Below are 23,677 nucleotides of genomic sequence, written 5' to 3'. Positions count from 1 at the left end.
ATTTGGTGAAAATCCTTTCAATTGGAGAGAGTGCTCACTCCAAATACTAAATTGCAAATGAATTTGCCAAAGCATCGTCTCTGGCTAGCCTCTATCCTATGGAAACTAGTTGGCCCAGAAGAAAATTGAAACCTGCCTAATTTTACAAATGATCAGGTGGCAGGAACATCATCCGGAGGGAGGGGGAAAAGAGAGAGAGAGAGAGAGAGCAACAAATATCTGGAAAGATTGAACCCTAGAATGTATCTTATAATGACTAAGAAATCTCAACATACAATTTCCGTTTTTCTACATCTGAATTACACTCGCATCACTGTACTCCACTCTAGGAGATCCCTCAATGTTGTCACTGTGACCGAATGATTGATGATGCAAAACTAATAACAGATTCTAGAGCACGCAACTTTGACTTGCATTCATTAGACTATCGACGGTATTGTCCAACACACAGCACAGTCTCGCTTCGGCAGCCAAAGAAGACACAAGGCCCTCCATAGATGTCAATTGTCTGTGGAACTCCGGATGCAACACCAAGGAGGAGAAGTTTGTGTCCAGCACCAAGCTGAGGCATCTGACAACATCTTCAAGTTTAGGAACCAAATCACAAGCCCACAACCCCAACATGGATGACGCTTGTGGACACGGGCATGCTTGAGGAAACTTTTCATACTTCTTCAGCCACTTCTCCAAATAACTGAGCAAACTCGCCATCTCTTCTCCATTCAACTTGCTTAAGGCAGACGACAACATCACTTCATCGACATTCGCCAATGCTAACAAATGATGCAAACAAAGCTCGGAAATGGTAAAACCATCATGAGCGACCATCAGCAGAATCGCAGCATCCCTCGCAACTCCACATTCCTTCTCTGTAAGATTCTTATCACTCGCCTTTGCGATAGCTGACATGGCCTGGCTTTCCAATTCTTTCCTCACAGTGACCATGCTATCCAAGGCGTCTTTAGGTGGACAAAGGAAGTACTTCAAGATGCAAACCAGCTCATCTACATGAAGAACTGGGGCATGCTTAATGCAAAGACAAACCAAATCCGACCTCCTCTTCAGCAATAGATTGAATATCAAATTCGAATAGCATGAATGATCGACAATCCCACATATAACCATGCATCCCACCAGTTCCCATAAATTCAGAGCCACACATGCTTCCAAAATCAAGGACATGACGCCTTTACCCACGAGAGTACCCACATTCTCAATCAAAACCTCTGCATACTTTCTATGGTTTCGGGAAACCCCAACTGAAATTCCGACAATCTGAAGAACTTTCTCAAGAAAAGGTTCCAAAATTTCAAAAAACTCACTCCTCTCAAATTTGTTAGTGTCCTTGAGCTTCTGTTTTAGGTTGTTAGAGAACTTGCCGACTAAATCAATGAGCTGGGAATCAGTTTGCGAGACTTGCCATCCTGTAACAGGACAAACAAGAGATAGAGGATCTCCGTCTTCTTGTTTAGGCTTCAAATTCTGAAGAATATGGTCTGGGTTCAGGGTGACTGGATATTCTGACTCAGAATCTGTCGAGTTGTGACCACTAGTGGCCTTGGTTATAAGCTCCAGAAGAGTCATGGCAGAAGACTGTCAAGCTAATGCAAGAACCTGTTGGGAAAAAAAGAAGAAGAAAAATTCACATGATCAGAAGCAAAAAGTAATCGATCCAATAATGATAGCACGGTTCTTGGGCAAGACTAAGCCATGTGAAGAAATATGGACCAATCTCTAAAAATCTGTTTGAACAACTCAATGTACTCCATTATCGCACTCTTATACCCAACATGAACTAACCCACACGGCTGATCACATGCCGACACAACATTCTTTTCAGCCAAGTTTTGAAAACAGAACCAACCAGTCAAGTGAGTGACGTTACTCTCTGATCAGTCACACTAAACAGAAGAACAGCACAAGTAATCCACAAGCTTTATCATTAACCGCGGCCTATTGTACATTCTTCTATAGAAATCCGAAGGGCTCAAATCTTAAAACTTGAATTTGCCAAAAGACCAATGCAGACAGCGTCCTAGGCCATAAGGAAATACACCCAGAAACAAAAATCCCCAATCAAACAACTATCTAGCCATTCAAACAGCAGCAGTTAACAACCACTTGAAAGTTAAAACATCAGTTCACGCTCTCTATGACCGAAAGATTCGCCATATAACAGCAAAGCAAAGAAACGTAAAGCAACAGCACAAACGGCCACCCATTTGAGTAAAGAACATCCCAACACAAACCAATGCCGACCCGACAATATTACCTGCAAACAAAATCTGGGTCCGGCAAAAAGATCAACTCTTGCTTCACAAAACCAAGTCTCCTGGTTCCGAAGAAGCGACTCCAGAAGCTTAGCTTCAACAGTAAAGCGTACCTCAATTGTCTTGATCGTTCGGTGGCTCGGAATGTGCAGAGAGAGAGGGAGAGAGAGCGGAAATGGCTGCGAGTCTCGTGACAGAGGATTGACGTGAACGGGATGTGCTGCGCTTCGCTCCGCTTTCCAGATAGAGGGGCGAGCGGTTGAGCTGGGTTTTGCTAGGGTTTTGTCCCGTCCTTAGTAGACGTGTCTATTTTTATTATTGTTGGAAAATCGATTTTCTTTCTTTTTCCAAAATGAATCTCTCAAAAGAGCCATTCCAAAAATATATTAATCCCATAACTATTTTCAAAAATCTAGATGTCTTATTTGCCAAATTGCCTAGTCATCACCCTCTCCATTCTTGTCGCTAATACTTCTCTCTCTCTCTTAAAATTATTAATGTAATTTCCAACATTTTGCGCAATCTTTAGTATTTTGCAATTACTCTATGATGAATGATAATAAAAATCTAAAAAATAAGTTGGATGCAAACGAAATGGGAAAATTGTCCAAAAAGTCCTAAACCTATTACATTTTTGCCAATTTAGTCACAAACCTTTTAATTTTGCCAATTGAGTTCTAAACATTTTCACTTCTTGCCAATTGAGTCTTAAACATTTTCACTTTTTATCAATTGAGCCCGTTCGGCTAATTTTCAGCTAATTTTCGGTAGAGATATTCGCCAATTTAGTCACTTTTCTTTTCTATTCTTTTTCCTTTTTTCCTTTTTCTTTTTTTCCTCCCCTTCTTCCTCCTCAGGCCAGTCGCCAGGCGTCGACAGCTGACTAGACCTTGCTAGCCTTAGGCAAGCCTCACCGTCACTAGGCGAGACTCGACCTCAATAGATCAGGCCAGGCCAACCCTGCCTGGCCATAGCGAGGTCAAGCCTCACCGTTTTCGGGCGAAGGCGGCCTTGCCATGGCTGGGTGAGGTTGGCCTTGCCAAATTTGGCATGGCCGAGCCTCGCCATTGTTGGGGAGGGCAAGCCTTGCCCATACCTCACCAGGGGCCAATGAGGCTCGTCTTCGCCTGAGGCCAACGGGGGCGAGGCTAGCTAGGTTCGACGATCAGCTGGAGAATGAAGAAAGGGAGGGAAAAAAAGAAAAATAAATAAATATTATTAAAAATTATTCACGTCAGTACCATGTAAGCTGGTCAACGTCCACGTCAACATTTATCGACCAAAATTGGTCAAATGGATTTAATTGGCAATGAGTGAAAAGGTTTAGGACTTACTTGGTAAAATTGAAAGATTTAGAATTAAATTGACAAAAGTGCAATAGATTTATGACTTTTTTGATAATTTTCCCCAATCAAAACTATACTAGGTCTTTAGCACCCAATTGGAGATGAATGTGAGGGATATTTAGCAAGAAAATAAGGATTAGGGATTTCAAAAATTGGGAATGCTTCATATTAGTAACTGTTCGAGAATATCTAATTTTCATTAAATAGCATTTAACTTTTCTTTATTTTTTCATATTAAGAGCACTGCCAAATCGTTTGAAAGTTTCGGAATGAAACGGAATCCCCATTCTTTTTCAATGGTGTCTTGTTTAGCAAGTTGGCGTAGAAGGGCATTTAAAATGGAATTGCCATTCCCCTACTTGAAACTGAAAGGAAGGTTAAAAGAAGTGTGTGAAGCATTGTAAATTGTTCAATCAATTTTTTCATTATTTTTTATGCAATTGACTCTTTAAACTATATAGTTTTTTTTTTAGTAAAGTCAATTCTTCCGTTAAAAAAGAAAGGCAAATGCTGATGCTAATTGACACATCAGTGCGACGTCAATGTTGATTTGGTAATCTTGTGGCGATCGGATTAGATATTACAAAATTTAGTAATATTGGAATAGAATGGCAATTCACATGGAATGCCCATACCCCTATCGCCGGTGGAGGTGGCAACGCCCATGCGCCAAGGGCTGGTCACTGGGATTGTGCAATCCGAGGTGAGCTAGATTTGATCTCCGATCACACTTCGCGCTTAATGATTTCTCCAGTTGGTCATCTCTCGATGCGACCCACTGATGGATGTGAGCTTTAGGGTTTAAGATTGCAGTAGAGCTGGCAAACTTTATTTTTTCATGAGTTAATACCGTGAAAAACCCCAAACTAGTACACTTATGATAAATTTATCTCAAACTAATTTTTTAAGTATAAAAAATCTCAAACTTGTACATATGTGATAAATATACCCAAAACTAATTTTTTGACCATAAAAAACCTCAAACTGGTACATTTGTGACAAATTTACCTTCCGTCAGTTTTCATTAAATTGGATTAATACCATGAAAAATCACAAATCTGTACAGTTGTGATAAAAGAAGGGTAAAACCCTAAACTGGTATACTTGTCAATTGTTACGTGTCATCCAACTCAGCAATTTGAAAGTAAAATTTAACGAAAACTAATAGAGAGTAAATTTGTCAAAGGTGTACCAGTTTAGGATTTTTTACGGTTAAAAAATTAATTTTGGGTAAATGTATCACAGATGTAAGAGTTTGGGGTTTTTCATAATATTAACCCTTTTTTCATTCTTACTAAATGTTTTAAATTCGGGAGTGATGGCTATTTTAGTGGGAATTTGCTCGTTGAATTGTCATTTGGGATGTTGCCTTGTTTTCTTGATTTGGTGCCATTTGAGTTGTAGCCCAGAATTGATCGTGGTCGTCAACTGTCGTCGTCGGGGAAAATTGTCCAAAAAGTCCTAAACCTATTGCACTTTGGCCAATTCAGTCATAAACCTTTCAACTTTACCAATTGAGTCATAAACCTATTCATTTCTTGCTAATTGAGTCCATCCGATCAATTTTGGCCGAAAATCGCTAGCGTGGATGCTGGACGGTCACGTGGACATTTTAAAATAATATTTTAATAATTTATGACTTTTTTATGTTTTTTTCTGTTCTTTTTTTCCTTTTCTCTCTTTTTTTCTGGGTTCTGCAATTAGGGCAGGCGAGGGTGGCCGGCCGACCCTCACCGGTTCTGAGCGAGGCCGTCGTGGCCCTCGCCCAAATCAAGCGAGGGTCGCTACGCCCTCGCAAGATTTGGCCAGGCGAGGGCTTAGTGGCCCTCGACGGCCCACCTCGCCAGGCGAGGGCGTCGCTACCTTTGCCGGATTTGGGCGAGGGCCGTGACGCCCTCGCTTTGGCCAGCGAGGGCCGCGACGCCCTCGCCCAGAGTCGGCGAGGGTTGGCCGGCCACCCTCACCGGCCCTAATTTCAGAACCAGAAAAAAAAAAGAGAAAAGAAAAAAAAATTATAAATTATAAAAAATATATTATTTTAAAATGTCCACGTCAGTGCCACATGGCCGTCAGGCGTCCACGTCAGCGATTTCCGGCCAAAATTGCCCGGATGGACTCAATTGGCAAGAAATGAAAAGGCTTAGGACTCAATTGGCAAAATTGAAAGGTTTAGGACTGAATTGATAAAAGTGCAATAGGTTTAGGACTTTTTGGATAATTTTCCCGTCGTCATTGAGGTCGCACTAATCTAGCTGTCGCATGCATTTGTTGTCCGCCAAGTTGGGCCATCCCATGACGCTTCGCCTCAGTGAGCCCCATTCACTGAGGGTGATAGGTTTTCGGTCTGATCCGGTTCCAAGGTGGAACTAGGAATCAGACCGAAAGGACTGGTTCCCAAAATTGAGATCTAAGGATCGAACTCCGGTCCGGTCCAATAGAACCGATTACTTAGGATTTAGTTCACTTTTACTAATTTTTATTGATGAATTTATGTCAATGAAGTTCACTTAGGGTTTAGTTCACATCTTATCAATTTTTTTGAAAAAATAAAAAAATACATATGTAGTCAGTCCGGTCTAGTTCTCCCTTGGAACTAGGAACTTGACTGTTTAGACATTAGTTCCACTTTTAGGAATTGGAAACTGGACCAACACTCCCGAGAACCGGATAGGTCCGGTCCGAGCGGTTCTCGATTTGGGGGTCTGTTTTGCACACCCCTACCGTTCACCACTATTGAACACACTTCTCTTCCTTTCTTTCTTTCTTTTTTCTTTTTTCAAATTTGCTTATTTTTGAATTTCTTAGTAATTATCTTGTTTTTTTTAATTATGTATTATTTGTTATTTATTTATTGTAATTTTTTTAAAGCCATGTAAGATGCCATGTATTCATTTAATCAGCACATTAGCATTTTCGTGTCTTTTTAAACGGAAAAACTAACTTGAACAAAAAAATTATAGAGTTGAGACGTCCAACTAACAAAAAATCAAGAAGTTCAGGGTCTTCATTAAACAATTTTCATTAATTTATAGACTTCTTGCATATGAAGAGTCGTTTGAAGGGTCGGCATCCACTTTGAATTTGATAGTATAGTTATTAGTACTAAGTGGAGGAATGACCTATTCCTTTCCTTTTTCTTTAACCAAAAACTTAATAATTTAGATGATTTTACTAAAAAAAATTATTAATTATAATTAGTATAACTAAAATACGAAATGTAATTTAGTACCTATATTTGCAATTATACTTTGAAATGTAATTAGAAATTTTAATCGAATAATTAATGTTTTTTAATATCTAATTTATTATTTAATATGCTGTGACTTGGCGATTCAGTCAGCATCAACAGGTGGAGGAAAAAGATGAACAGTAGAAATAGTCAAAGAACTTAAAAAATTGCAAAAATCGTCAACGTTATGATTGAACCGCCGTGTAAATGATTTTCGGTTTAAATTAGCCGAATGGACTACATTGAAAAATTGTCAAAAGATTTGAGACTATATTGGCCAAATTGAATAGTCTATAACTGAATTAGCGGGCGTCTAATAAGGTTCAAATTTTTTTGAGTTAATATCACGTTAAACCCCAAAATGGTACGTTTACAACAATTTTACCCCGAACTATTTTTTTGACCACAAAAAATTCCAAACTGGTACACCTGTGATAAATTTAGCCTGAACTATTTTTTTGATCACCAAAACCCCAAACCGGTACACTTGTGACAATTTTACCCCAAACTAATTTTTTGACTACCAAAAATTTCAAACTGGTACACCTGTGAAAATTTTACCCTGAACTAATTTTTTGACTACTAAAAACCCAAAACTGCACATTTGTGACAAATTTACCTTCCGTTAGTGTCCGTTAAGTTGGATTAATATCACGAAAAATAACAAATTGGTAAACTTGTGACAAACAGAGGGGTAAAACCTAAAACTGGTATACCTGTCAATTACCGCGTATCATTAAACTTAGAAATTTGACAGTATAATTTAACGGAAATTAACGGATGGTAAATTTATTACAGGTGTACCAGTTTGGGATTTTTTGTGGTCAAAAAATTAATTCGGGGGTAAAATTGTCACGAGTGTACCAGTGTGGATTTTTTGTGGTCAAAAAAATAGTTTGGGATAAATTTATCACAAATGTACCAATTTAGAGTTTTTCGTGGTATTAACCCAATTTTTTTAGACAATCCTCCCATTTCTTTCCCCTCACATTCTGCTTGCAACTAAACACAAGAGTGCTAGTTCTAGTCCATTTCGCACCTTACTAAATAAAAATATTTTGAATAAGCATTCCATTCCATTCTGTCGTACCAAACATAAAATTAAAGATTTTTAATTAGCGGGCTGCAAACATAGACAAATATGTGGGTAAGTTTGCATGCGAATGACGTCCATGAATGCTAACCCGGTAATCAGAGATATTCCTCCAACAAGGGACTAGAAAAATATATAACCGTAAAAATATGATTCATACATTGAAGATCAAAAGTGAAGTCCACCATTACTACCATTGCTACTATTCCAATACATGTTGCAAATCTAACTTACAGTGAAGATCAAAAGTAAAATCCAGGGAACGGAGCAAACGAGCTCTTGCAATGAGCAATCGCCGCCTGAATGGAGCTCTCTCCGGCATGAAGAGGGGAGCACCTAATGGAACTCGGACAGCTCGACGACGACGTTCTTTTGAACCAACCACTGTTCGAAGCCTCCGCAGCACTCTTCTTGCTGTTCATCTTCGAAATCGATGACCGGTCATCGCCGTTGCTATTCATCCTCACAGACGAGCTCTTGTTGTAACACTGGTTCGTCCCTGCTGATGACGACGACGGCGACGACGAAGAGTTCTTGGCTGATTTGCTGGTGGACATCCTCCGGTAGAACTCGAGTGTCTCCTCCAGTTTTTGCTTCCTTTCTCTGCCGGAAGTCCTCTTCTTGCCTTTGGGATCGGTTGCGGTTGCGTCGCGGGTCTTCATGATTGGGGCCAAGAGGGATTTCGCTTGCATGGCTCGGAGCTTGATGAAGAACTTCATGATGCCTCCGTTCATCGTCGTTCTTGTCTTCGATGATGGCTTCCTTCTAAATTGAACGAGATTAATGGCGTAGAGTTATTGATTAGGCTATGAAATGATATATAAAGCTACTTTCCATGCATGAGAGTATAGAACGATGAACTTTAGGCAGCAGGTAGATGAATCATGCCATGAATTTAGGACAGCTTCAAGGACAAGACGATGCATCTGAATCTTAAGCTTTTGAAGTACCTCGTGCGCAGCATCTCAGTCTTCTTGTCTTGCTTTTCATTGCTACAAGCAACATTGTTTTCTTCGCAAATCTCCGGCGGTACCTTCAAGCTCGATACGAGCATGCTCAGTAGACGGCCAACGGCCGGAAACTGCACTGCGCCTCTCCGGCCGCCGGGAATTTCCTTCGATTTCATCCCCTTCTTGTTGTCATCTCGAGACTTTGACGAAAATGAAGAAGTCGAAGTGTTCGTGGCGGACGAAGATGACTGGCTGCTTCCACTCTCTGCGGCATCGACCGCGTGGCTGAAGCTCGGGATCGACAGCCGGGGAAAGGGGACGTGGGACGAAATCGATATCCGCAGCTCTATCTCGCCGTCCTCGTCGTCGGATTGGACGTCGCCGGTTCTGTAAGGTCCGGCTCGCTCGAGCTCGATCTCGATGTACGACTCGTCGCTGTCCTCACCGTCAGACAAGACGACGCCGAAGGAGGAGGACGAGAAGTCGCAGTTGCTGAAGGTGAAGCTCTCCTGACGGTCTTCTAGCTGGTCTCGCTCTGTCAAACCCATGCTTTAGGGCAAAGCTAAAGAGAAGATCACCACATAAGGGATGATAATGCACGCACAAAGAAGGCTATCAGCCCATCAACATCGGATTGAAATGGACATGCACACAAGAAAATAATAAAGTTAGGGTTTCGAAGTCCAAAAATCATTGCATGGTCTCTAATTAATCATAAAAAACTTTGGTTAATTGCTAATTTAATATTTTTTTGGACCGTCCACAACGTTGACTCTTGACTCCTAACCCCGAATCTCCGTGATTCAATATTTGGTTCCTTAGCGTATGCAAGTTTGTTGCCTCTGCCTTCTCCATGATTTTTCAATGCTCTTGATTGTGACATCTGATCCCACACCTTAATCAGTATTGATTAGTGTTTGATTGATCTAAACTCTGATGTTAAGTCTTAATTAGTCAGCTCATATAATTCTCCTTTTTTCTTTTCCTTCTTTTTTTCCCTGAAAAGAAATGATAGTTTTGGTGTTATGCCACTCGTGATCATTAGTTTATCTTTCTTTCAACTTCCTTGATTTGTGTACGGAAATTTCGCCTTAAGTCGAGTGCGTCGTTTGAAATCATAAATACATGAATAAATAAATAATACTTTCTTTAGAAATTGTTGAATAAGATTAAGAAATGCCCATCTTTGATGATTTTTGTTTATCGTCTAATTATTTTCGAACGGGTCCATTCCACGTTGGAAAATATCAAAATATGATTAAAGGAGCAATTAGAAAAAAGACCCTGTAATTAAATGTAAGAATTTGATTGGCCCTTTAGCAAAGGTCCTTCAATTTGTGAATTTTTAGTCATTTTACTGTTTAATAACCTAGCTATAATCCTATTTTTGCAACTAAATTATTGCATATGAAAATTTAAAACGGACTTTTAAATTGATTAACCATCGATTGGCTATACAGACTATGCAACCAAACCTCTACACTTAAATAAGATTGACGCGGTCCGTGTAACTAAGATTAGTCTTTTTTTTTTATCGTTAGCCTGAATTATTCTTATTAGCTAGTCTTATTTCTCCATGAATTCTTAATTCATGCTTTTGATATGACAAACCAGGAAAAAATTTCGCCCTTGCGACTAGATCAACCCCATGAACAAGATCATAAACATACACAAGAACAGAATCCCTTGATGTTATCTTTTGTATCTGCTTGTGACGCTGAAAACTGAAAAGAGCCTCCGAACCACCTCAATGGTCCCGGGGCTCCACCATCTTTGTCGACACTTGTTTTCTTAATCGATGAACAAATAGAGATTATCTATAAGAATCCCCCTTTTTAAGGACCTTAAATTAAGGTTGATCTGTCCATGAGCATGACTAGTTTGACGACGTACGCTATTGCCTCCATTGATTCTTACATACTGTATTGCATGGAAGGCAATTCCTTGGACAAATCATTGAGGAATCGATGACCGAGAAAATTGTCCAAAAAATCCTACACTTATTGATGAAAAGATTGTCTTCTGCATTCGATGCTTCCTGTACTTCCCCTGCTTCCTTTAGCAGTGGAAATGCAGACATCTAGCACATAGAAGAGCGGATTCGATTCCTATTCCTTATTAGATGAGATGAGATGTTAGTTCCTTTCGTGCAACCTGCTCTTGCATATGCAGTTGGTGTCCTTAGTCAATTTATGTACTCTATACGTATCCCTCATCTTGAAGCTGAAAAAAGAATTATGCGGTATCTTAAGTCGTCTCTTGGAAAAGGTATTTGATATGCCTCTAATAGACATCTTCTTATTTCTGTCTATGGCATTTTTACCAATTCAGTATTAAATCTTTCATTTTGCCAATTGAGTCCTAAACATTTTCACCTTTTGTCAGTTGAATTCATCTGGCCAATTTTAGCCGAAAATCACTGACGTGGATGCCGACCTTGCCACGTAGGACGACCGACATTGACGTTGATAATTTTTAATAATATTTTAATAAATTTTAAATTTATTGTTATTATTTCTTTTTCTTTTTCTTTTCTTTCTTTTATTCTTCATTCTTCCTCCTCTAGCCGGTCGTCGGGCATTGGCGATGCCTGGCGGCGAGGTCAAGCCTCACCATGGCTTGGCAAGGTCGGCCTTGCTAGGGGCGGGCAAAGCTCGCCCTCGTCGGTGGCCAGCGGGGGCGAGTCCTAGCCACCAGCTAGAGGAGGAAGAAAGAAGGAAAAGAAAAAGAAAAAGAAAAAGAAAAGAAAATTAAAAAAAATTATTATTAAAAATTATCCACGTCAGTACTGGCTGCTTCATGTAGGACGATCGGCGTCAACATCAGTGATTTCCTGCCAAAATTGGATGGATAGACTCAATTGACAAAATTAAAAGGTTTATGACTGAATTAGCAAAAGTGCAATAGCTTTTAAGACTCTTTGAACAATTTTCCCATCAATGATGTGCTTGGAGATCTTTCTTTATTAGGGTTTTTGCAAATTGTAATGACAAATTGGTTTCTCTCAATCGTGTGTATGCAATATAAATAAAAATATTAAGAATGACTAAAATTTGAAAGATAGTATTATCTACAAGAATGAAGATCCCAAAATTGAAAAAAGCATAATGAAAAGTAATTAGAGATGCCTTAATCTAGTTTTGCTTAATAGTGAAGAGCAAAAGTTTTGGTTTAGGTCTTTGCTTGACCAAGCAAGCAATCAAGAAGGAATAGATCCGCTTTGATCTTCCGAGTTAGACACAGAAAACACTATAGAATGTTATTAAAAATTCACTGTGAAATTCTTTAAATCTAGTTGGTGATTTTTCTTTTGTTTTGAAAAAAACGAAGAACATCTTTTTATGTGAAATTTTATATTAAAAAAAAATTGAGATCGTGTAGGGAATCAATAGGAGGAGCTCAGCAACATCACCCTTGAATTCATAATGGGCTTGGGCCTTTTGGGTTTTTGGCTGGCCGGGCAGTCATACCCACGTCATCGGTCTCCTTTTCGGTACCTTCCTCATAATCGCAGGGTCGGCACTACCTTTCTTAGTTATAATTCAAACGAAAAGACATAGACATCGTTAGGATATGATTTCAAATGAAATCACAACATCACAGACAATAATTTATGCCTAAACATTTTCATCCACGTAACAATATTATTTCTTCATTACTTTTAGTAAGTGATACAAGCATTTTTATCGTTAATTATCCGCCAAAACAAACACACCATTGGAGTAATGACACGTAGCTATAAAATAGTTAGTCTCTACTTGATGTGCTCGGATTGAGAAAGCAACCAAAAAAGGATTGTAGCCAATATGAAACCGCTCGCGTTCAATGTGATCTCTTACTTCACGCTTTCGAACAAGCTTGTTGTACAAGAGGCAGGCCTACCTTCAAATCGTACCATGGAAAGCACTACTTCCTATTAAGGAACTTAAAAAAGACCAAATCAAAGTAAACTCCGACGGTGCAATTGTCGATGAAAACTCGATCGGCGAACATGCCAAAGAGAAGTCGACGAAAATCGAGGGACTCACGCCAAGGCAATTCTCCAGGCGTTCTTCAATTTTCACATTCTCCACATCTTCCCCCGTATCCTTGGCTTCAACAGCCACTTGATCTTCAAGGTTTCCATTTGATTGCCCTTTGAACAATCTTAATCTCATGCATGCACATAGACTTCATAGGTCGAATGGATTAAACCTTGAAGGCACACTAGGTGTTACGGTGCTTTGCTCTCTTTTTTTCACCGTTTCGACACGCGTGATTACAGCTTTACCCACTTACAAATGCTTGCAAATCTTTCCTTCTTATAACTAATTTCACAAGTCGCGTAGCAATTATCTGTCACTCAATGTCACTTCGCTCCGTCGCAAGCAACCATAGGCCAAGAAGATGGTCAAGAAAGTAAGTCGAGCTTTCCCTAAGTAGGTCGAGTTTTACTAAGTTGAGCTCAAAAAGCCGAGTCTATTTCCCTCGCGATTTTGCGAGCATCGTTGAATAACGGACCTCGACTTCGACCCCGCGATAAGGTCACATGGTAAAAGTGGACACAAATAACTCACATGCCGATTAAAAGCATGTGGTAAAAATGGGTACCGACAGTAATTAATTATTACTATTTGCAAATATATTAATAATGTCATGATACGATAGTTGCCCAAACGTACCTACTTCAAGGGACATTATCTTTTTTTTTTGGTAACCGAGGTGTCCGGGCCAGCTTGCGCGTACCTCGACTATTCCTCGGGGGAGACTAGCACAGCAACCCACCGCCATGGCCCCCCACTTAAATCACAAGTGCTCAGCTGGGGAATCGAACTTGGGACCAGTGCGCCTAACTACACAATCCCAAGTACGCCCTAACCAACTGAGCTACCCATGGGTGGGTAAGGGACATTATCTTTACTCTTTACTTTCACTGAAAAAATATGTTCAAGCTCCATCCATAACTAGATACATATAAGATTTTATCAATGCATGCTGCCTTTAGGCTATTCATTAAGTAACCGGATATGGGTTTTTTTTTTGTCCAATTTTCAAGGAATACCTATTGATGCATCGAAAAATAAGAAAATTTCTATGTGAGCATGTTTGCCAAGTATTCATCGAGATAATTGTTGAAATGATCCTACGAATAAATCTTTTGGCTATTTCTCTAGATATATCATCCATTCCGTGGGCTCCGGCGAAGGATCTCATGTGATGCATGTGAACGCAACGGTTTACGTAAATTTGTAAGTACGGGTCAAGCTAAAAATTGAATAGTTTTAATGTTAGCGGAGATAGGATGTAAAAAGAAGAAACAAGGATTCAACGAATAAGCAAAGGCATCAAGAATCTCCTTGATTAAGTTGTCTATAACTGTTGGAGTCAACGAACGATAACTCTAGACAAATAGACGCGCCTTAAATAAAGAACAAGATGGAAAACGACAAGAGCAACATAAACGACACGCACATGAACATTGGTTTAGACAATTGAAACGTTACAAAACCCTGAGTAACTCCAAAAAAAGAAAAACCAGGATTACCGATGATTCGTGAAAGAGAGCGACGAATTTGTGTACGCTCAAATTTGCACGATTGTGCACGATTGTTGCCCAGGTAGTAAAACGACAGGTTAGCCATAACAAAAAGGACAAATGCAGACCAAAGAAATATTTTGAATTACTTAAACAGATCAAGTTGCATATCTTGCCCATAGCAAAATATCAAAATTGCATTGTTTCCATTCTATAAACAAACAGTAAGAAGCTTTTAAGATTGTTTATGCATTCATGGAAGAAAGGTTCATATGCTAATCGTAGGAGAAAGCCTATTGGGCACAACCATTATAAATAGTCAGGACCTGGGCCTATCAATGTACAAAGTAGGGTTGGGAAAAAAAGAATTAAGGTATATCACAGTATGGATACTCCTTCAAGAGTTGCAATTATGCTAATGTTGTCCCTCTTAATGTTCAATGTTGTCAAAGGTGCCCCGCGCGCCGGCATAGTTAATTGGGCTTGTAATATTGATTCCTATTCGGGGGGCAATCCTTATGCAAACAGCATGGCTTATGTCCTTGAGGACATGGTGACCGTGACACCGAATCATGCGAACTATGACTACTCCATCGTGTCTCCTTATCCCACAGCGGCTGCCTATGGTCACGCCGCCTGTAGCCAAGCGCTTTCTTACAGCGATTGTGGCATATGCATTAGCTCTGTTAAATCCCAAATACTGGCGATCTGTCCAAACAGTCTAGGCGCTCAAATGGAGCTTGAAGATTGTAGAATGAGGTATGAAAACTACTCCTTCACTGGTTAAGTAGTTTGGCACCAAACATAGAGAACCTTGTTCGAATGGTAACAGCACTGAGATGTGCATTGCTTAAGTGTGGTGAAGAATAAATGCTTTAGTCATGTATCCTAATTTCTATGACGTGGTTGTTTCTGCCGTACGTGTTGTCATGTGTTTATTGAGGGAAATGACATTATATGTGTTTCCTGTACTTTCTATGTTATTTTAAAGTTCTCGAATTGATATTTTATGACGAGAAAACCTAAGTAAATAGCTAAAAGCTAATGACTAGTATGAAAAATCAAACTTGCATCGTGTATCTAACCCACAAGCGCCTCATTGGCTTTGTTCCTATGACACCTGAGCGAGTCTTCAAGAGACACCAGCTGGAGACGCAAATAAGAGGACTTGCAAGATAGTGCAAAACCAAAAGCCTAAATCAATAGAAGGAAACGCTGCCTACAGGCTAAAAGAAATGGTTATAAACTTGCTAAAGCCACCTGTGAATCGACCATATATGCTGACCTCGAAGCACAACTCCGAATTGAAATTCGGAAAGAAATAACCATGACATTGTCCCCGGTATATGCATAAAAATCGCTACTCGAAATCATTAAGGAGGTCGAGAACATATTTACAGCATACAAGACAGATGCAAAGCGAGGATTCAGTCATTTCGATGCCAAGAAAATATTTCAAAGAAGCCAAATCAGCAAAACAGAAACTATGTCAAGTCAGTTACTGTTCATACAATATAAGTGTCGTCAACATAAACCAAAATAAGTACAGAGGATGAGATAATGCATGAAACACAAAATGGAATTATCAGCATAAGATTGAACCAAACCAGCATCTAATAATGCAGCAGGGGATACTTCAGAAACCAATTTTCTCTTAAGATTTTAAGTTCCATCGTAGAAGTAGCTTTGCTTCAGTTGCTAAGCCCATGAAGCTGCTTTTTTTAATCAGGAAACGGACAAAAGAGACAGCTGAGGAGTTGATCCTCTTGTGATATATGCAGAACTTCAATTTGATCCTTTTGCTTGACAGGTTGTTTTTTCTGGGTTCAATTGATTGTGTCTGCCATGGTATCCACACATGAACTTAGCTCAGACTTGTCTCCAAAACGCTTGCATGCTACTATGATTGTGTCAGCAAACCAAGAGTAGATGGCGTGATGAGAGGCAGACTGTCCAGGCAAATCCTCCGGTCGTAAGTGAGACACTTAAAAACAAACACCTGAGTCAGTAACTGAAACAGATAAAAATGGCAAGGAATGTACCTCCGCTGAGAGCCAACCCTATTAATCGGGAAAGTAATTCAATCGATGAAGTGGAAAAGACGATGGGAATTTACATCATCTGGGCCCGACTACAGTGAGGTTGATTGGCATTTGCTCAAGACGTCTACAATTGGGAATGTCTAGCAATGGCGTTCATGTTTACCCATCATCAGATGCTTTTTGGAAATCCGACGCAGTGCAAAGGAGAAGATACTTCGAGTAGTTTTCATGCGCTTGCAGCCATGTTCCTTAGTCAGCAACCCATCCCTCAAACTTCGCTGTTGTTTTCATGTAAGAAGCACAGCAAATAACCCAAATATGTAATCGACCTGTGGTGATAATCCGAGCACCCAGCTCGACTCAAATATCCTCCATTACCGATTCAAATACCATCCACTTCAAGGTATGCATCTTCTTTGAAGCATCTATGGTAAATAGGACACTGAATGGATCAGATTGTGCTAAAAACAGAGTATAACAGAAAACTAGGCTCTCTCTCTCTCTCAAAGCACATATACAACAGGCTAATCAGGATTTATGACATAATTTACTTCATTACACAAAAAAGTCATTGCTATTAAAATCTATTTAATTCAAAATCATCCTCAGACCGCTTGATCATTTGTATGAATATCACCTATTTGTTTGAAAAACATTAGGCACCAGACGCACTAATCGACCAGTACGTACACCGGTTAAATACAGAGATTTCGTACTGAACCTAGGTATACGAGGATCAAAATCCACCTTCCACCCCTCCAAATATTTGCCTTCTTGAGCGGTTCGATTCAGTCAACTGTCTCCCAGATTTAAAACAACTTCATTAATGGGACATGGAACTCAATGAGATGATGTTTGGAAGAAACTTGTCGTTAATCTGATTTACTCTTCATCGCATTTCAGATGAAAGAGTGGACAGATCTCAGAGACAATGGACATCTCTCCTAGAAAAGGAAGAAATTCCATTTGTCACGAGATATTTAACCCACAACTCCATAGTTGCTACATCTGCAGAAAAAACCCTTTCAACCATTTCACCGACATGTTGCGCTGCTCTTGTATTTTCGTTATTTCTAAGTAGTCCTTGGATTATTGTGTTATGATTGACCCCATTTGGAAAGCATCCATTTCCTCCCATCTCCTCAAGGAGCTGATATGCTTCCTCCATGCGTCCTCCTTTGCACAACCCACGGATGACAATGTTATACGTCCACACGTCACTTTGCAAGCCTCGGGCATGCAAACAATAAAACGGCCCCTTTGCATCGTCGAGCTTTCCGGCATTACACATGCCATTTATTAGAATATTGTAAGCCACAATGTCCGGGATGAATTTGGAATCTTCCATCTTTTAAAGCAATATCAAGGCCTTGCCAATCTGTTGCGTTTTACACAAGCCATCCAGTAAAGCAGTCAAGGTATAATGATCTAGAGATAGATTGCGAGACTACATCTCGTTAATTAGCTCCTCCGCAGCTTGAAGGTTCCCAACCTGGCAAAATCCGTTTATGAGAGTGCTGTATGTGATGACATCAGGAATCAGGCCGCTTTGAAGCATTTCTCTCAAAAGCATCTTTGATTTGTCAACTCTTCTCCCTTTGCAGTATCCGTTAATCAACGTGCTATAACTAACAACATCAGGTGAGCAACCTCTTTCAACCCTCAAATTAAGCACTTCTATAGCATCCTTCATTCTAGTCTGCAAACAATAACCATTCACCAATGTATTATAAGTGAAACTATTAAGCATTTCACCTAGTTGAATCATCTGGTCAACTATGGCCTCTGCCTCTACAAGCATTCCCTCTTTACAATGTGCATCCACCAGAATATTGAAGGTTCGAACATCCGGCATTACTCTGCTTTGCACCATATAGTTCAGCAGTCTTCGAGCCTCTTTCAATTGGCCAGAATTGCACACTCCTTGAATGACAGAGGTATAAGTATTGATGTTCGGTTCAATTCCTGCCTTCATTATCTTCTCCAACAAGACCGTACCATCTTTCCATTGGCCTACGTTGCATAAGCAACGAACCAATGAGCTATAAGTCAATATGTCGGGTTGGATGCCTCCACTCGTCGCCTCTTTCAACAATATGAGAGCATCTTCCAGCTGGCCTATATTGCACAGACCTTGGATCAAGGAGGCATAAGTAACAACATCTGGTAGGACACCTTTTCTACTCAAACTTTCGTGGAGTCTCAACGCCTCTGTGATCAATCCCTTCTTGCAAAGACTATCAATTATTTTGCCGTATGTGAAGGAATTAAGCCTGCAACCTCTGTCTTCCCAGTCCCTTATCAATTCAATCACCAATCTGGTATTACCCGCCCTGCATAACCCCTTCACGATTATTACAAACGTGGTCTCATCAGGTGCGGGGCCTTTTTCCTCGCAAGTCATCAAGGAACCTCAACGCTTGATCAGTTTTTCCCTGTCTAAAGAGACCATCAATCAGGGTGTTCGATGTCACCACATTGATGCGAAACCCAAGCTTCAAGATTCTACCCAGGATAGACAAACCCAAATCAACCCGCTTTAACCGACAAAAGCAATTGAGGAAAATCGTCAGCAAAACACGATCATCTTCGTTCCCCAACTAAGGCAGCCGTATAATCAACCGGATCGCATTCGAGTACTGCTTCATCCTCGCTATAGCACCCAGCAGTAGACTAAAATCCCTGGTGGAAGCCAAAGGCTTAGTGTTGATCATTTTACGGAAGCAACACAAGGCATCACCGATATTTGTAAACACACCACCATTTCTGCAATTTTTCCTCACATAACTCAAGATCGTGCCAAAAAAAGAGTACAACAGAAAACTAGGATCTCTCTCTCAAAGCACATATACAACAGGCTAATCAGGATTTATGACATAATTTACTTAATCACACAGTAAAGTTTTCGCTATTAACGTCTATTCAATTCAATATCATCCTCACACTGCTTGATCATTTCTATGAATTTCACCAGCTTGAAAAACATTAGGCACCAGAAGCACTAACCAATGAGTACACGTACCAGTTAAATACAGAGATTTTGTACCAAACCTAGGTATACAAGGATCAATCCACCTACCACCCCTCCAAATATTTGCTTTCTGCAGCGGTTCAATTCAGTCAACTGTCTCCCAGATTTAAAACAACTTCATTAATGGGACATGGAACTCAATGAGATGATGTTTGGAAGAAAAGTTGACGTTAATCTGATTTGCTCTTTCATCACATTTCAGATGAAAAAGTGGACAGATCTAAGAGACAATGGAAAGTTCAACTAGAAAAGGAAGAAGCTCCATTTGTCACGAGATATTTAACCCACAACTCCATCGTCACTACATTTGCAGAAAAACCCCTTTCAACCATTTCACCAACAAGTTGCGCTGCTCTAGTACTTTCGTTATTTCTAAGTAGTCCTTGGATTATTGTGTTATAATTGACCCCATTTGGAAAACATCCATTTCCTTCCATCTCCCTTAGCAGCTGATACGCTTCCTCCGTGCGTCCTCCTTTGCACAACCCATGCATGAGAATGTTATACGTGCACACGTCAGGTTGCAAGCCTCGAGCATGCAAACAATCAAACAACTCTTTTGCATCGTCGAGCTTTCCGGCATTACACATGCCATTTATTAGAATATTGTAAGTCACAATATTTGGGACGAATTTGGAATCTTCCATCTTTCGAAGCAATATCATGGCCTTGTCAATCTGCAGCATTTTACACAAGCCATCCAGGAAAGCACTCAAGGTATAATGATCTAGAGAAAGATCGCGAGATTGCATCTCCTTAATTAGCTCCTCCGCGGCTTCAAGGTTCCCAACCTGGCAAAATCCGTTTACTAGAGTGTTGTATGTGATGACGCTAGGATTCAAGCCCCTTCGAAGCATTTCTCGCAAAAGCATCTTTGACTTGTCAACTCTTCTCGCTTTGCAGTATCCGTTAATCAACGTGCTATAACTAACAACATCAGGTGGGCAGCCTCTTTCAACCATCAAATTAAGCACTTCCATAGCATCATTCATTCGATTTTGCAGACAATAACCATTCATCAATGTATTATAAGTGAAACTATCAGGCATTTTACCTAATTGAATCATCTGGTCAACTATAGCCTCTGCCTCTACAAGCATTCCTTCTTTACTATGTGCATCCACCAGAATATTGAAGGTTTGAACATGCGGCATCACTCTGCTTTGCACCATATGACTCAGCAGTCTTCGAGCCTCTTCCAATTGGCCAGAATTGCACACTCCTTGAATGACGGAGGTATAAGTAACGACGTCCGGTTCGATTCCTGCCTTCATCATCTTCTCTAACAACACAATAGCATCTTTCCATTGGCCTAGGTTGCATAAGCAATGAATCAAGGAGCTATAAGTGAGTAAGTTGGGTTGGATGCCTCCGCTCGTCATCTCTTTCAACAATACGAGAGCATCTTCCATCTGGCCTACATTGCACAGACCATGGATCAAGGAGTTAAAAGTAACAACATCTGGTCGGATACCTTTCTTACTCATACTGCCGTGGAGTCGCAACGCCTCTGTGATCAATCCCTCCTTGCAAAGACTATCAATTAGTATGTTGTATGTGAAGGAATGAAGCCCGCAGCTTCTCTCTTCCCAGTCCCTCAGCAATTCCATCGCCTGTCTGGTTCTACCCGCCCTGCATAACCCCTTCGCGATTATCGCATACGTGGTCTCATCGGGTGCGGGGCCTTTTCGCCCCATATCATCGAGGAACCTCAGCGCTTGATCATTTTTGCCCTGTATAAAGAGACCATCAATTAGGGTATTCGATGCCACCACATCGATGGGAAACCCAAGCTTCAAGATCCTACCCAGGATAGACAAGCCCAAATCAACCCGATGTAACCGACAAAAGCAATTCAACGAAATATTCAGCCAAATATGATCATCTTCAATCCCAAACGAATGCAGCCGCTCGATCAACCGGATGGCAGTCGAGTACTGCTTCATCCTCGCTACGGCACCCAACAGAAGACCGAAATCCCTGGGGGAAGGCAAAGGGTCGGTGTTGATCATTTTATCGAAGCAACGGAGGGCATCGCCCACACTCGTGAACCCACCACCACCTTTAGCTCTGCAATTTGTCCTCACGTAACTCAAGACCTGGTTCGGGTCGTCTAAGTTAAGGGTAGGGATCGAACAGAACCTCCGACGACGGCGTCGAGACGAGAATGGGAGATAAGAAGGAAGATGGAAGATGGAAGCACGAAAGATACTCCTGCGCTTCATCAGCTGACGACGATGACGATGACGATGACGATGATGAAAACTGATGAGCTTTCTGCTTTGGTCTCTCTCTCTCTCTCTCTCTCTCTCTCTCTCTCTCTACCAAGGCGACTCCCAACTCCGACGAGCTCAAATCTCAAAAGTATTAAGTTTTAATCAGAGTCGAATTTGGAAGTCCAACTCCATTTCCAATTGTATAATTAAAATTTCTTTTTTTTTAAATCTGTAACCTTCGTGTTTTTATATAAAATAAGTGCACTAAAAGTCCTAAAATTTATCACGAAAGTGTAATTTTATTGCTAAAACTTTCAAAAAGTGCAATTAAGTTCTAAAACTTATCAGAAAAGTTCAATCGAGTCCTAAAACTTTCAAAAAAATACAATCAATTCCTAAAAATTGTCAAATGGATTCTATCAAATCCTTTCTTTTAATACATTTTTTTGACAATTTTAGAGCCTAGTTACACTTTCGTAACAAGTTTTAGTACTCGATTGCACTTTTTGAAAGTTTTAGGACTCGTTTGCATTTTCGTAACAAGTTTTAGAACTCAATTACACTTTTTAAAAGTTTTAGAACTCAATTGTACTTTCGCGATGAGTTTTAAAACTTCCAGTACACTTATCCCTTTTTTAACTAATGGATACAAAAATATAACGGTGATATGTAAAATTTTGAACAGGGATAATGTTACTGATAAACTGTAAACTTTCGCCTAATGTGAATCCACGAAGTTACGATTATACTTACGATTGATGTATAAGGACTATGAACTTTTGCATCAAGCAATATTGGAATTCACCATACATGGCTACAATCTAAACACACTAAAGTTGAATGGAAATAACTTTTGTACATTCCGCACATTCTTGGAATTGCTAAAAATTACGTGTTCATCTCCCACTACTTACTTAAAACAAACAAAGTTTTTTTTACTCGATCAATTCAAGCAGACATTCACGTTCACTTAACTCTATCCAACGGTGATTTTAAGTTATCTAGCAAAATTTGTACGAAGACTAGAAGAATGAGGAAAACCGTTGGTAACAAGCATGGATTCTTTAATTTCGCCCATTTATTCTCAACTTAACGCCATCCAATCATAAGTTTAAGAAAGAAGATGAAATTATATCTATAGAAAAAGAACGGCATCGGTGTCACAAGTTTTATACGGCGCCCATTTTGATGTTAAAACTTTTCGTACGATTATTTAAGTGCCATAGCTTTTAAGAAGCAATCACTTAAGTGGCCCGGCTGGCTTAGTTTGCAAGAAGATCAAATGGATTTCCTAGACTCACTTAAATGGATGTTTTTTAAAAGTTTGGGCATAATATCTATCATTTATAAAAAAACTTTGCTCTGAAATTTTTGATGTTATAAATTTGACAAAACGATGACATGAGCCAAAAGAAAAAAATCACAAAGCAAATATTCCAACTTTATCGCTATTTTTCTTTATTTTGTTAGGCTTAAAAGCAAAACCATTGAGCAAACATTATCTTGAATAATTTGATTTAAAATCACAAAGATGTATTTGTTTTCCTCCAGAAAAAAAATAAATAAGGGAAGTACCTGAGCAAGGAACCTTACGGAAGCAGACTACTTCTCTTTAATCAATTGCGAGAATCAATATAAGAGTTTGAGAACTAATTTAACCCCAACATGTCAATGTGTGAAAAATCAAGGGTTAATACCACGAAAAACCTCAAACTGGTACATCTGTGACAAGGTTACCCCAAAATAATTTTTTGACCACCAAAAACCCCAAAACCGGTACACCTATGACAAATTTACCTTCCGTTAATTTCCGTTAAATTTTACCTTCAAATTTCTTTGTTAAATGACATGCGACAATTGACGAATGTACCAGTTTTGGGTTTTATCATCCGTTTATCACAGGTGTATCAGTCTATGATTTTTTTATGATATTAATTCAATTTAACGCAAACTAACAGAGGGTAAATTTATCACAAATGTACTAG

The 23,677-nt window shown here is 39.8% G+C and overlaps 4 protein-coding genes and 2 pseudogenes across 4 annotated transcripts; 1 reads left to right on the top strand and 5 right to left on the bottom strand.

The window, feature by feature from the left end:
• Window positions 1-206: 206 nt before the first annotated feature.
• LOC115677213 (uncharacterized) lies at window positions 207-2,551 on the bottom strand. Its single transcript, XM_056316780.1, has 2 exons — window positions 2,384-2,551; window positions 207-1,614 (listed from the first exon to the last, which is right to left on the bottom strand). The coding sequence occupies exon 2, from the start codon at window positions 1,582-1,584 to the stop codon at window positions 391-393; it is 1,194 nt and encodes a 397-aa protein (XP_056172755.1). The 5' UTR covers window positions 1,585-1,614; window positions 2,384-2,551; the 3' UTR covers window positions 207-390.
• A 5,506-nt stretch (window positions 2,552-8,057) lies between these two features.
• On the bottom strand, window positions 8,058-9,496 carry LOC115677062 (uncharacterized). Its single transcript, XM_030600110.2, has 2 exons — window positions 8,889-9,496; window positions 8,058-8,700 (listed from the first exon to the last, which is right to left on the bottom strand). Exons 1-2 carry the CDS (start codon window positions 9,434-9,436, stop codon window positions 8,181-8,183), a joined length of 1,068 nt encoding a protein of 355 aa, XP_030455970.1. The 5' UTR covers window positions 9,437-9,496; the 3' UTR covers window positions 8,058-8,180.
• A 5,292-nt stretch (window positions 9,497-14,788) lies between these two features.
• On the top strand, window positions 14,789-15,190 carry LOC130139516 (antifungal protein ginkbilobin-like protein). Its single transcript, XM_056316664.1, has one exon. It carries the CDS (start codon window positions 14,789-14,791, stop codon window positions 15,188-15,190), a length of 402 nt encoding a protein of 133 aa, XP_056172639.1.
• A 664-nt stretch (window positions 15,191-15,854) lies between these two features.
• LOC115677149 (pentatricopeptide repeat-containing protein At3g18110, chloroplastic-like) overlaps window positions 15,855-23,677 on the bottom strand; it is a 35,840-nt pseudogene continuing 28,017 nt past the window's right edge.
• Window positions 16,950-21,793, bottom strand: LOC115668381 (pentatricopeptide repeat-containing protein At3g22470, mitochondrial-like; annotated as a pseudogene).
• LOC115668972 (pentatricopeptide repeat-containing protein At3g22470, mitochondrial-like) lies at window positions 17,893-18,849 on the bottom strand. The gene has a single exon (XM_056316663.1). The coding sequence runs from the start codon at window positions 18,847-18,849 to the stop codon at window positions 17,893-17,895; it is 957 nt and encodes a 318-aa protein (XP_056172638.1).

The sequence above is a fragment of the Syzygium oleosum genome, unplaced genomic scaffold, assembly GCF_021117445.2.
Source record: "Syzygium oleosum isolate NSW1041296 unplaced genomic scaffold, Sole_v2.1 Sole_v2.12, whole genome shotgun sequence".
In the NCBI taxonomy this organism is placed as follows: domain Eukaryota; kingdom Viridiplantae; phylum Streptophyta; class Magnoliopsida; order Myrtales; family Myrtaceae; genus Syzygium; species Syzygium oleosum.
This window is presented reverse-complemented; position numbering and strand designations above follow the sequence as displayed.

What these genes read in the sequence shown, in the direction of transcription:
- LOC115677213 (XM_056316780.1), bottom strand. Translation starts at nt 1,584, where the DNA reads ATGACTCTTCTGGAGCTTATAACCAAGGCCACTAGTGGTCACAACTCG.
- LOC115677062 (XM_030600110.2), bottom strand. Translation starts at nt 9,436, where the DNA reads ATGGGTTTGACAGAGCGAGACCAGCTAGAAGACCGTCAGGAGAGCTTC. An exon ending in ACTGAGATGCTGCGCACGAG is followed by an intron (nt 8,701 to 8,888) that starts GTACTTCAAAAG and finishes TCAATTTAGAAG; the next exon opens with GAAGCCATCATCGAAGACAA.
- LOC130139516 (XM_056316664.1), top strand. Translation starts at nt 14,789, where the DNA reads ATGGATACTCCTTCAAGAGTTGCAATTATGCTAATGTTGTCCCTCTTA.
- LOC115668972 (XM_056316663.1), bottom strand. Translation starts at nt 18,849, where the DNA reads ATGACTTGCGAGGAAAAAGGCCCCGCACCTGATGAGACCACGTTTGTA.